The sequence below is a fragment of the Cyclopterus lumpus genome, chromosome 7 (assembly GCF_009769545.1).
Source record: "Cyclopterus lumpus isolate fCycLum1 chromosome 7, fCycLum1.pri, whole genome shotgun sequence".
NCBI classification, from domain to species: domain Eukaryota; kingdom Metazoa; phylum Chordata; class Actinopteri; order Perciformes; family Cyclopteridae; genus Cyclopterus; species Cyclopterus lumpus.
The window spans coordinates 20,848,965-20,861,155 of record NC_046972.1 but is presented as its reverse complement, the minus strand read 5'-3'; the positions used below and the strand labels follow the sequence as shown (position 1 = coordinate 20,861,155).

At 40.1% G+C, this 12,191-nt stretch overlaps 2 protein-coding genes across 4 annotated transcripts; one reads left to right on the top strand and one right to left on the bottom strand.

Annotated features, from left to right (window-relative positions):
* Positions 1–423: 423 nt before the first annotated feature.
* On the bottom strand, positions 424–5,252 carry LOC117732991 (testis-expressed protein 49-like). Of its 3 annotated transcripts, none has more exons than XM_034536233.1 (5): positions 5,187–5,252; positions 3,031–3,156; positions 2,350–2,520; positions 2,130–2,253; positions 424–2,037 (listed from the first exon to the last, which is right to left on the bottom strand). In XM_034536233.1, exons 2-5 carry the CDS (start codon positions 3,119–3,121, stop codon positions 1,989–1,991), a joined length of 435 nt encoding a protein of 144 aa, XP_034392124.1. In that variant the 5' UTR covers positions 3,122–3,156; positions 5,187–5,252; the 3' UTR covers positions 424–1,988. The 3 variants fall into 3 exon arrangements, with proteins under 3 accessions (XP_034392124.1, XP_034392123.1, XP_034392122.1); XM_034536232.1 differs by having other exon boundaries at positions 5,091–5,237; XM_034536231.1 differs by lacking the exon at positions 5,187–5,252 and adding an exon at positions 3,445–3,997.
* On the top strand, positions 4,345–12,018 carry LOC117732988 (polypeptide N-acetylgalactosaminyltransferase 6-like). Its single transcript, XM_034536227.1, has 11 exons — positions 4,345–4,458; positions 5,977–6,406; positions 7,034–7,206; positions 7,887–8,036; positions 8,437–8,671; positions 9,412–9,529; positions 9,667–9,867; positions 9,979–10,110; positions 10,346–10,447; positions 10,756–10,914; positions 11,062–12,018. The coding sequence occupies exons 2-11, from the start codon at positions 5,991–5,993 to the stop codon at positions 11,173–11,175; spliced, it is 1,800 nt and encodes a 599-aa protein (XP_034392118.1). The 5' UTR covers positions 4,345–4,458; positions 5,977–5,990; the 3' UTR covers positions 11,176–12,018.
* The last annotated feature ends 173 nt before the right edge of the window (positions 12,019–12,191 follow it).

The following is a 12,191-nucleotide window of genomic DNA, read 5'->3' as shown; positions in this document are numbered from 1 at the left end:
CATGTCTGATTGTGGTATCTCGTTTTCATTTTTTTGTTTTGTTTTAACGTAGGGTATTTTGTATCACTTCTGTATCCATCATTTGTATATTCTTAATGTTATTATTATTATTATTATGATGATTATGATTAATTATTATGCTTATTATGATGATTCCATTCCGATGAAAAGGATCAAAGACCAGCACGCTTTGTTGTAAAATGCCAGTTGTCAAGCTCAAGCTCACTGGTACCAACTGATCAACTGCAGCCAATGAATTCTGCTGTTCAATGTACAATACAGTATTTCAACTGGCAATGGGTGTGATCACGTATAGTAAGTAATAACCATTAGCTGCCTTTTGCAGCAGAACCCGAGGGGTGTATGCTCACGTAAGCATAGCAGCAAACACACACATAGACAGATGATTCACTGTGCTTTTTTAAATTTTTATTTATGCCACTTCTGCAGTATTGTAAATCTCAGTCGGGCTTTAAGGTGACCTCTCTCTCTCTCCCACACATTCACTTCTCAGTAGTAACACATGACATCCCTGGTGTTGCACTTTGTGAAGAGGACAGCATTAAAAAAACCTATACATATATTTATTGTATTATTTACTCCCCCTATCCCCCTTCCACACTCAGTAGAAATACTAATAGCTGAGTTTAATTGCCTTAAGTTAATAAACAAATCATAGAACAACGCTGAACGGGAACAGTGCCCGCTCGCCCTGCCTGGACCGCTGATGTTTGGACGGAGAAAACGGGATAAGGGCTTGTCGAGGATAATCTCCAGTAAACATTCTCATCGTTGCAGCGACTTTTGGTTTCACTCCGGCTTCAACTTTCGTAATCGGGAGCATCGCCCCGGTTTAGCTCCCTCCGACCACACTCGACAACGGCCACCAACAGTTGATCATGTTTGTACCAAAGCCAGCTCACGCAGCCTTGTGCTATTGGTCCCCTCCTGTGCAATGAGATTTGGCCTTGGGGCGCGTGGTGGGAGCACCAGAGGACAGTCATGTAATAGAGATCACCAACTATCAAGTGTGACTAATGAAGAGTGATTCATATAAGCAGAGAGTTTATAGAATGGACATGAGTTTATAAAAATGTGCATTGTATGTATTCTATTTCTATTGCTGTCCATAGACTTGTGTTGATTGTTAACTCTTGGGACGTTTTTTTGGGGGGGGGGCAGGAGAGGGAGGAAGGTTTTCCCCGTACTACTGAAACAGTGTTTTGCTCAGGCCTGATGAATCCTTCCCTATTTGTTTTTGTTTTATTTGTATTTTCCCTGAGTTGGAGGAGTTGAAAGGGGAGTGTTTTTTTTGTTTGCAAAGTCGAAGGTTAAGAAGAGTTGAGGACTATGACAAAGAGAAAAATAACATCTCCCCTTGAAGAAAAAATAATAATAAAAAAAAAATCAATGGCTGTTTGCGTGTTCATATATTTACTAATGTTACTATATAATATAATAGGTATTACCTGTGGCTTAAAGGAACAGCGGCCCACATTAAGTAAAGAGCTCGACATGGCCCAGTTACTAAACTCAACTCGCATGAAGACTATTATTTCCAAAGTAATTATTTTGATCTCCTCTAGAGGGCGGTACAATTCCACTCTGTATAGACCACTACAGCGATGTTGTCCTGCGAGAAGTGGAAAGATGACTTTTTAATCTCATGATATCAAATTGACTTAGTATATAAAAGTGGTGAACATTTTGTTATTATTTGTGTTTTGTATATTTACACCTCCACACTTCCTTAATAAAAGTTGTGAGCTAAAAAGGTGAAGTAAGTAAGTAAGTAATTAAGAGTTTCTCGTAGCTTGTGTAAAATAAAACGGCCTCGAAACAGATTTAAAAGAAAAAGACATTTTGTGAAAAAAATCAAAAGTGTATCTGCAACCAGTTTATTCTCAGAACTTCACATCAAAACTGATGCTGCTCCTGGTGTGTGTGTGTGTGTGTGTGTGTGTGAAATAACTGAAGAAGAAAGGCAGTCAGTACAGGCTGAACTCCCGGGCTGTTACTGACATTTCTTTAACAAACCTGTGAAAGCAACACATGGATTACACTTGCAGAGATCTACCTTAGATGGGCAAAAGAAAAATATTTGAATGAGATTTGGAAGTGGTACCTACTTTGACATCTCGCTGTTCTTTCGGGGAAACCGTTTGATTTGGGTCCACGGTTCAGGACTCCTGGACATCATCCATCCATACTGCTGGCTGTCCGTTAGAGGCGTGATATACAGCTGGTTAGGGGCTGGACAAGAGAGGAGACAGACGCTTGACACCAGGACTGTCATTTGGATCCTATAGTCCATCCGGCTGTTAATGTCTCTTTTCTACGTCCACTCACATCTGGGCGTTTGAACCCGTTTCACCATCTCTTTGTATCGCTCATGGCTCCCATGGTGGATGTCAGCACCGTACAGAAGAGGCTGGTGGTAAATGTTGCATGTGTCTGTACATCGGAGGGGTCCCTGATGTTCTTGAAGAGATGGAGGCAGTCCTTGTCTGCTGTTCCCATCTGTGTATAGATATGTTACTATGGTATATATAGACTAATCATCCATTACATTAATACACCTGTCACTATTATGAGAAACACACCAAACTCAAGTTGACTTGTATTTCACCCTGTGAGTGTATTAAGATTTTTTTTAAATATTAAAATATAACATGTTGTATATACATAATCAAGGGCCCTAAATACATTTAGGCTAAACAGAAAGCCCTAAATTGTATGCATGACAACCCAAAATGAGAAAAAGTGTGTAATTATGGACTATGAGCAAAAGTGCATGGAATATGAGAATAATATGCATCATGAGCAAATACTAAGTACCAACTTTATTTTCTTTATTTTTAACGGTGCTTGTTAACATTAGCTCCTTATTCTTTTTAAAGCTTGAAGACTTACGAAGAATGAGCTAAATAGTTTGTAAACGTTAGCTCTGTGCTAAAGGTTAACTGCTAACTAGCTAACTACAGGTAACGCTAGTTAGCTAGCTAGCCAGGTAGGTCCAGCTCCTCTTACCCCGAGGACGAGACGCTGCTCTGGGCTTCACTAATAGTTTATCGCCGATCGGGTCTTGATAACCCAGCTGTGTGATACCGAAGAAGGCCATGGAGCGGCAGCGTAGCTCTCGTTGCGATAAACGAGCTAAACGGGAGAGAAAGAGAGAGATGCACAACTTTTGGTTTAGGCGTCACCTTGGCAACAACAAGCCCCGCCCACCCGCGGTGTCTCTTAAGGGAAACGTTGAAAATTAAATTAAATGCCTTTTTTCTTTCAATTAAAATAGAAATAAAAAAGAATATATACTAAAGTTTGGGTAAAAAAAAGCTTTTCTCAAAATGAAATGATGACAAATGATGACATATCTGCTCTCCGCGTGTTCTGTCGGGGGTCCAGCCGACGCCTGCGCCTCAGGTATTGTCCGTCTCTCACCTGCTCCCACTACGCCGCAGGAACCTCGTGTTCCTGTTTGACCGCAACACCCTGCTGTTCCTGCTGGGCCACACAACGGCCCTCCTAGTCCTGTTGCGCCACAATACCCTCCTGTTCCTGTTGTGCATCAGCAACCTTCTGTTCATGTCAGGCCGCAGCCGGCTGCCCTCCCTTAAGGCCCCACGTCCTTAAGGCCATGTTCCAGTGGTCCCATCTTGGTGGCCGTGTTCCAGTGTGGTTTCTCTAGCTGTCCTTATTGATGCTGTGGCTGACTTCCAGTATACTTTCAAAGTCAAGTACTGACCTCCAGTTGCCTGAATTCGGTCCTGAATTCTTGCAGCCCGGTCCAGCAGCCTCCCTTCTGATGGAGCCAAATTTTCCGGTGCCAGACAATTATTCTGATATCAAGTCTCAACAATGGCCTCCAGAAGGTTTCTGCCTTCCACGCCGGCCACCAGTCTGGTTCCACTCTACGGTCCTGCCTCCTGGTCCCCCTACAGAGCAGCTCTGCCCATATTCATCCTCCACCCCTGAGCTGCTTTGCTCCTGTCCAGTCTCCTTTCAGCTTTCCCCTTATAGTATAAGTAGGGCCAAGATGGAAGCTAAGCTAACCCGGCTAGGCCCCAAGGCTATTGCACCAACCAATGGGCTACAACTGTGTTTTATTGTGCAACCCAGTGTTGCCTATAGTGATAAATAAATGAGCCTTGATTTTTTTTAAATAGATATTTTAAGCATTAATTAATTGTTGAAGATTTTTGCGGGATCTCGCAAAAGTTTGCAAATGTACATTCTTAATTTATTTTTACCCAGCTATATCTCCTGGAAATCTTAACATTAATTTGAAGAATGTGAATGTGGTGAGTCCTTGCTTATCAGTTGTAGATTTAGTTCACAAGCACTTTAGATGTAAACTGGTTTGAGCAGTTGTTGCTGTCTCTGACTCTGTTGACTGAAAGCATAACCAAAAGCGAGCATAGGTGGAGGGGCTCGTTCATCTGCAGCCAAAGTATAGTAAGTGATTCAAAAATATTTTCACAAATAATTTCAAAATGACTCTGTGGCAAAGTTTACAACATTTTCAAATGTGTACATTTTATATATATTTTATATTTTTCCTTTTACGAAAGAAAATGCCAACAGCAAATTCTCTTAGGAATATTATTTAAGTCATCTTTGCTAAAACGCACATTATTTGAAGAAATATGTACATAGACATTTGTCATGGTTATTAGACATGAAAATAGTCCGGTACCCAAATAAAACAACCCCTTCATGATCGCATTCCAACAAGAAAGCCCATCTGCAAACGTTAGATTAACAAATATTTAGATATCTCCGCTAAAAAGGTTATGTTTTTGGTTCACGCGCGTCAGTTTATTTGTAAATTAAACGCATTACAGTATGTTTTACTTTCATTGGCGTGGCGAGATTCACGTTCATCGGAATAATCGGAAAAATGTGTTTACCACCGATGACATTTACGGGAACGCCCCCTCGAGACGGAACAATAACTTAAAATCAGCTAACGTGTTGTTTGAGGAGTAAAAAGTTAACACGTCCCTCTATGGTAACATCCATTTAATTTCTACATTACAACTGAAAGTTCACGAGCACAGCGAACTCGGAAGAAAAACTTCACCAACCGAGGACATGTGAACATCTGAGGAGCACGTGAACGCACCACTGTCAGCAGTGCTTTGTGGGTGCTAGTTATGTTCGCTGAGAAATAGTTTACATACAGTTTGTAATCCGTGGTTGCTGTCTTTTTAGTCAACGTCTGCTGCAGTTGATTATCTGGTATTGAGTGCTGTGGGTTCTGGGCTGGCAGTTGCACACAACAATCAAGTAAAACAGACAAAATAGGGTGTGATGGTCTTCAGTATCATTCCAACGACACCTGCAGCATGTCAAACCAGCTATTCCACTCGTGAAATTCTGCTGGCATAACTGTGTGAATTACTTCTTCCTTTATACAGAGAGTGTATGTAAACTATTCAAATTCTGTCGACTATTTTAGTTGTAATTTTCTTTTAATTTAAAACAAAACTAATTGTTTATGATTTGTAAAGTCTTGTCAATATTCTCAGATTATTCTGTGGCACTTACACCATTTAAACCCTCATCCCTGTTACATAAAACACGTGCTACATATAACACACTACTGTCTGAATAAACTACTGTGAGAGACAACTATCGTCGCAAATTGTTAATATATTTCTTCAGTGGGTTGAATAAGTATTTTCAATGCATGTGTTCATGGAGGCTTGAAGCTGAGGCTGGGAGGAGAACAATATGAAATGATGAAGGTTTGAGCAGTTAACATAACTTTAGCAATTCATTTAGCATAACTGAAAAACGTCCTGCACTCCGGAGATGAGATTAAAGAATAGTACTTGTTATCAAAAGTGCAGGTAAATTACTATACTATCAGTTAAGAGATTTCAGATGAATTGCTTTTATAAAGATTTGTATGTTTTATGTTTTATGTATTCATGTCTTATATATGGTCTCTTTTTATCTTTCTTTTAGGTCAGTCCTTGCCTATGCCTACCATGCAACGTTTTTACGCCCGACACTTCCTTCTAGTTAATGTTGCAGCTTCCTGCTTGCTGATCATACTTTACATAAAATATTACATCAACAACACAGCATTGTCACGCCCGCCTGTGGAAGGTGTGGTGAAACTCAGAGGACCCACCCTCAGACCGGTCGACCTGATGCCAGTTTATTCTTGTCTACCAGGCTTTTACACCCAAGAGGAGCTCAGGCCTCACCTTCCGAGGCCTCCCCAAGATCCCAGGGCACCGGGTGCTGGTGGAAAATCATTTGGGATACGCAAACTGACTCATGAGGAACGGAGAGAAAAATTAGATGGGTTTGATAAGAACCAGTTCAACCAGTTTGCCAGTGACCGAATCTCCCTGCACCGTGATCTGGGTGAAGACACACGTCATCCAGAGTGAGCGTATACCCATTGTTCATTATCCCAGCAGAAGATCACAGACACTGACTTGTGACTCAAATGTTTTCTTATTTCCTTTTTTCCTCCATGTATTATTTACATTTTAAATAGTTTTGCCCCCAAACGAAGAATAATTAAGTGATTAAAACTTCTATTTAGTCGTTGACCCCTCAGTGTTGCGTGATGCGGGAGAACACGGTTGGAAGTATAAGTCCAGAAAAGCACAAGTGACCTTTTATCATTAATGAACCACAAGGGTGCAATTTGGGCTTATTTTCTGAGGGCCCTCCTCGGTCTCCTATGTGGTTAGCACTGTGATTTGTTAGTCCATAGTATATTCATTTTATATTCCCTAATCCAATTTCAACAGTGCTAACCTTAGAATATTGTGAAATTTACAGAATAGCTTTTCCGGCATTAATGTGCACGAGACACTGAAACAGGAGCCTGTTCATATTTAAAATGCTAAGCTTTCAGTTTCACCTACCAATGACAGTGTCTTCTATTTTAATGCAAATTGTCTCTTTCTGTCCTTTCAATTGTGCAGCGTTTTGTTCTCCGTCTACAAACACTGGTGTTCATCCAGTTACAAATCTGACACCTGTTAACTTTCCGCTCTGACAGTTGCTTGCAACAGAGGTTTCAGCGTTGTCCCGGCCTCCCGACCACCAGCGTGATCATAGTGTTTCACAACGAGGCCTGGTCCACCCTGCTGAGGACGGTCTACAGTGTCCTGCACACCGCTCCTGCAGCCCTGCTCACGGAGATCTTGCTGGTGGATGACGCCAGCACGCATGGTGAGCGTCTCCGCGATGCTGCAACGTCAATATGCATCTCATCCAAATGAGTCTGTTCATATTCCATCACTGGTCTTTAAAACATCCAGAAATGTTCCATTCATGCACCCACTCCATATCAGCGGGTAAGGAAATAAAAATGAGACAGAACTTTATTAGTCCTGAAGAAACTGATTGTGGCAGAAATTACAACAGAAGAATAAGAAAAAAACAATGAAAATGTAAACACATGGACTATGAGAGTTGGAAATATAATGTCTATAGAAAATAATACTCAATTTCAGAAGAACTATTCAATTAAAAAAATACAAGAATAAAAACAAGAGTAATACATATAAGGTGTATAAGAGTTAACTTGAACACCACTGCCTTATAGAGTAACCATGAAATTAAGACAAATTAATAAAATAAGTCAACTAACAAGTAATAATGATGATATTGTTATGACGTGATATATTATAGGCATATCACATGTTTTGTACTGTAACTAGTTGCAAAAAGTAAGATATTTCCTTCTGACATATAACAAAGAAGATATATTAACTGTCATACAATGGACATTCTACAAGGATGTTTTAGCTGCTGTTTCCAGCTAAAAAGCTCTAAAACCCCCTGTATACCACCTGCTTTACCATAACATCTCCTTCACCTAATTGACCTGCTGACTGCTCTCTCTTTAGACCACCTGAAGACTCGTCTGGATGACTTTGTGCGGCAGCTGAATATCGTGCGTGTTTTACGTCAGAGGGAGAGGAAAGGCTTGATCACAGCCAGGCTGATGGGAGGGCAGGCTGCACGAGGAGAGGTCCTCACCTTCCTGGATTCACACTGTACGTGCTCCACATTTAGGGCTGGCTATCATTCAAAATAAATAGTGATACCAGTACCAACACCACTACCCTTAAAGTGATACAAAACTGAACTGTTATCCTTTGACTGGAGTTTAGACACAACTTAATATTGGATTATTTCAAACATCCACATAATGCAATATATGCCACCATTTGCATGCAGAATTCAGTCGGTTGTTTTCTGTTGATCAAAAGTAATTATGGTAGTTCCTGAAATGAGAATCTGGTGTCGTTATTTCTCTGAGTCACACCGTATGAGTAAATGGTGGAAAGAGAACAAGTGAAAACCACCGAGGGGGGGGGCAACCACCATCACTTTCGACCAACAACTTCTTAACTAGGCCCCTGATTGTTAAAACTCTTCTACATTCCCGTGCAGGCGAATGCTTCCCCGGGTGGCTGGAGCCGCTTCTAGCTCGGATAGCAGAGCAGCCTGCTGCCGTGGTGAGCCCGAAGATCTCCAGTATCGACCGGAACGACCTGAAGTTCCAAAAGCCAGTCCCCGAACTGCATTACCACACTCGAGGCAATTTCGACTGGAGGCTCCACTTTGGATGGGAGGTCATCCCCGAAGAGCAGGAGACGGAAAGGATGAATGAGACACATCCCATCAGGTATAGATATGAGGATACATACACGAGGATACATACAGGCCTCTCTGTCAAGGCTGCACAATCCTCTTTGCGTCCTCTAAATTCTAATTATTAATCTGCTTCAAATACACATGTATTGAAAATCATGCAAAACTGAATGACTGCAGACTTGATTTTTGGAGTAATCACAAATATGATTATTAGATGCAGTACATTCGTGTTCATAGTTCATTTAAAAAAAGTAGTTTTACCCTACTGGAAAACAAATGAGCTGATTTAAAGGAATAGTTTGACATTTTGAGAAATGTGCACACATTTGCTTCCTTCCCTATGAGTTAGACGAGAAGGTGGATAACCTTTTTTTTTTTTTATATGAAAATTTGTTAAAATTACAGTTTACAGGGGTTATATGAAAGTGTTTTTCTTGGCTGGGAGCAGAGTCCCTCTTAACTTTTAACTAATTTTTATGGATTAAACACATAATATGATGTTTTAGTGAGCATTGAAAGCATGTTGAAAGACATATTTTATCAGCTGTTTCCCATCTTTGTGCTAAGCTAGTTATCTTTTTTTCTTCATATGCTTTATAGATGCAAGAACAAAAGATGCTAACCAGCTGCTGGCTACAGCTATGTTTGTACAGATTTGAGGGTGGTGTTGATTTTCTTACCTAATTCTGTGAAAAAAAGCAAATAAGCAACTATAACAAACTAATCAATTAAATTAAATTGGTATTGATTGATTTGTGTCTGATTTTTTAGAACTCCTACTTTTGCTGGTGGACTGTTCTCGATATCTAAATCTTACTTCCAGCATATCGGGACTTACGACGACCAGATGGTTTTCTGGGGAGGTGAGAATTTGGAAATGTCCTTCAGGGTAAGAGGTTGTCGATGTTTGTCAGTATATATATATATATATATATATATATATATATATATATATATATATATATATGCTTTAAAAATGTTACCAGCTGCAGTCTTACCTGGTGCCGTCTGTCCTCTCTGCTGCAGGTCTGGCAATGTGGAGGTCAAATGGAAATCCTGCCTTGCTCGGTTGTGGGGCACATTTTCCGCAAAAAGAGCCCACACACCTTCCCCAGAGGAAAGATGATGATCACTCACAACCTGGTCCGGCTGGCCGAGGTCTGGATGGACGACTACAAGTTTGCCTTCTATCGTTCAAACAGACGGGCCGATTTGATTTTCAAACAGGTTGGCACAAAGGCACAGTGTGTTTATTCATAACCCAGGAAATCAGTCACGTTATATGTAACGTGTTGGAGGTCGACCACGTCTTCACCGTTGTCATTTTTTTTCCCACAGAATTTATATGGAGATGTTTCTGAACGCCGTAAACTCCGGGAGAGATTAAAGTGCAAGAACTTCTCGTGGTACCTGAACACCGTTTATCCAGAGGCCTACGTGCCTGACGTCAGGCCGGTTAAATACGGACGGGTGAAATACTTCATAATTTATCAACGTTTTATTATCTTCAATGGAATGTTACAGTAAACACACACACGTGCACTTTTTGTATTAATGCAGAAAAATATAAATAGTATTCTCTTTCAAATTCTCTTTCAGGACATAATTTCTCTTATTTTATTCAAACCGTGAGCCAAAAGTTACAAAGGCTGGACATCCAGACTGTCGGCAGTCCAGTTACTGTTTTTATTATTTTTGTGTACAGTTGGAAAACGTCGGTTGGATGTGCTACCTGGATGTGAAGAAGACGACAACGAAATGGGAACCTGTTCAAGAGTTCCAATGCGGTGATAAAGCTGCAGCACAGGTACGCCAACTTCTGGGGGGGGGAGGGATTGTGTTTTGTTACACAAAATTATATTTATTCTTCTGATTTAATGTGAAAATCAAAAGAATCAAAGAATCCCTCTATTTATACATTAGTTAATATCCTTGTGATGATTTACTTTACTTTATTTTTAGGGGCTTGCAAGAAAAAGGGCTGAGAAATCTCTGTTTTTAGACGAACACAGAAAACAATGTTGTAAAACAATTTTATACAGTTTAATAAAATGTATTGGAATTATTTCACTCATCTTAAAAGAATACCATTGCTTCTTCTTTGTGTCTTTGTAGTATTTTGAGTACACGTCCCAGAAAGAGGTACGGCTCAGCGTCAGCAATGGTCTGTGTTTACATGCAACACGCGGAAGAGCTCGCGTGTCTCTTAATTTCTGTCGTTTGAAGGGAAAAGTGACCACAGCAGCGCCCGCGCAGGTGTGGATCTACACGCAGGTACGACATGTATTTACTACATCATCTCAAACTCTGCAGGAACTCATGTCACAGCATTGCCTCGAGCTGCACATATGTGCTTCTCCATTTCCTCAGTCATGTCTCTGAATGCCATCCTCTCAGAGTTTACATTGTTGTTGTTTTCAGGCAAACAAACTGAAGAACCCATCATCGGGGAAGTGTTTGACAGTATCGGAAGGATATGTTATTGTGACTGCCTGCAAATCCCCTCAAGTCGACCAAAGCTGGGGCTTCATCTGACTCATGGATTCCTATTCGTGGACATTCAACTTCAAATTTGTCTCAACACAATTCTCACACGCTCTTATTTATATTAAAAGAGTTATTTGCTATTCCCCTAATAATAACACACACACACACACACACATGCACACACACACACACACACACAGATGTTGGAGGTCAGCTCAAATGTGAACGATAGGAAATGAATCCACGTCTTTGTTCACCAGAAGGGCAATAACTTTACGGTCAGTATCAACAGGAGGAATCATTACACTGACCGTTAACTCTCTCCTTCAATGAGCCATTTGGGCATGCACGTATTAAATCAAAGGATAAGTGATATTTTATATATTTCTAATAGTCAACACATCACATTAAAAGATCAAAAACAACAATTATCCTATAATACTAACTACCTAATGCTTGTGTAGCCAAAGATTGATGATATCCCTATTTATAACCCATAATGTGCCACATTGTTTGCACTGCGTGACAATAACATGGGCATGATTTATTTTGAGTCAATCCCTCATAGACTGGGGAGCAGGAGTTTTACTAAGGTCATTAAATATATTTGCAGAATGTATTTATATCTGCAGTTCAGCTTTAAGCCACATGATGGAGCCTGAATATTCATATTGTATTCTACTTATCTAGCATAGGTTGATTTTGTTTTACTGATGAGAGGAAAAACAACAGCCTGTCCTCCTCAATGCATTTATTTGGGTTATAATGTATGTAACGTGTGTGTGTTTTCAATAACACATGCATAAAATAAAAATGTGATTGATCAAACGTGTATTTATTCGACATGGTTGGTTTACATATTCAAGATAATATAAGGTGTATTATATAATACAATATGTATATTTGTATATACTATTTCCAGTGTGGTGTTATAGTAGGCTACTTTTACTTCAGCAATGAATGTGAATTGTTTTTTCCACTACTAGATAGATCATCACCAGCATTTGTAAACCTCTTTTATTTTCTTGTAACAAGGAAAAAAACAGTCACGAGAGATTGTGTTT

Coding starts and splice junctions, on each gene's coding strand:
- LOC117732991 (XM_034536233.1), bottom strand. CDS start 3,121: ATGGCCTTCTTCGGTATCACACAGCTGGGTTATCAAGACCCGATCGGC. Junction 2,254..2,349: donor ACGGGTTCAAACGCCCAGAT/GTGAGTGGACGT, acceptor TCTCTTGTCCAG/CCCCTAACCAGCTGTATATC. Junction 2,038..2,129: donor AAGAACAGCGAGATGTCAAA/GTAGGTACCACT, acceptor TTGCTTTCACAG/GTTTGTTAAAGAAATGTCAG.
- LOC117732988 (XM_034536227.1), top strand. CDS start 5,991: ATGCCTACCATGCAACGTTTTTACGCCCGACACTTCCTTCTAGTTAAT. Junction 6,407..7,033: donor GAAGACACACGTCATCCAGA/GTGAGCGTATAC, acceptor CCGCTCTGACAG/TTGCTTGCAACAGAGGTTTC. Junction 8,037..8,436: donor CACCTTCCTGGATTCACACT/GTACGTGCTCCA, acceptor ATTCCCGTGCAG/GCGAATGCTTCCCCGGGTGG.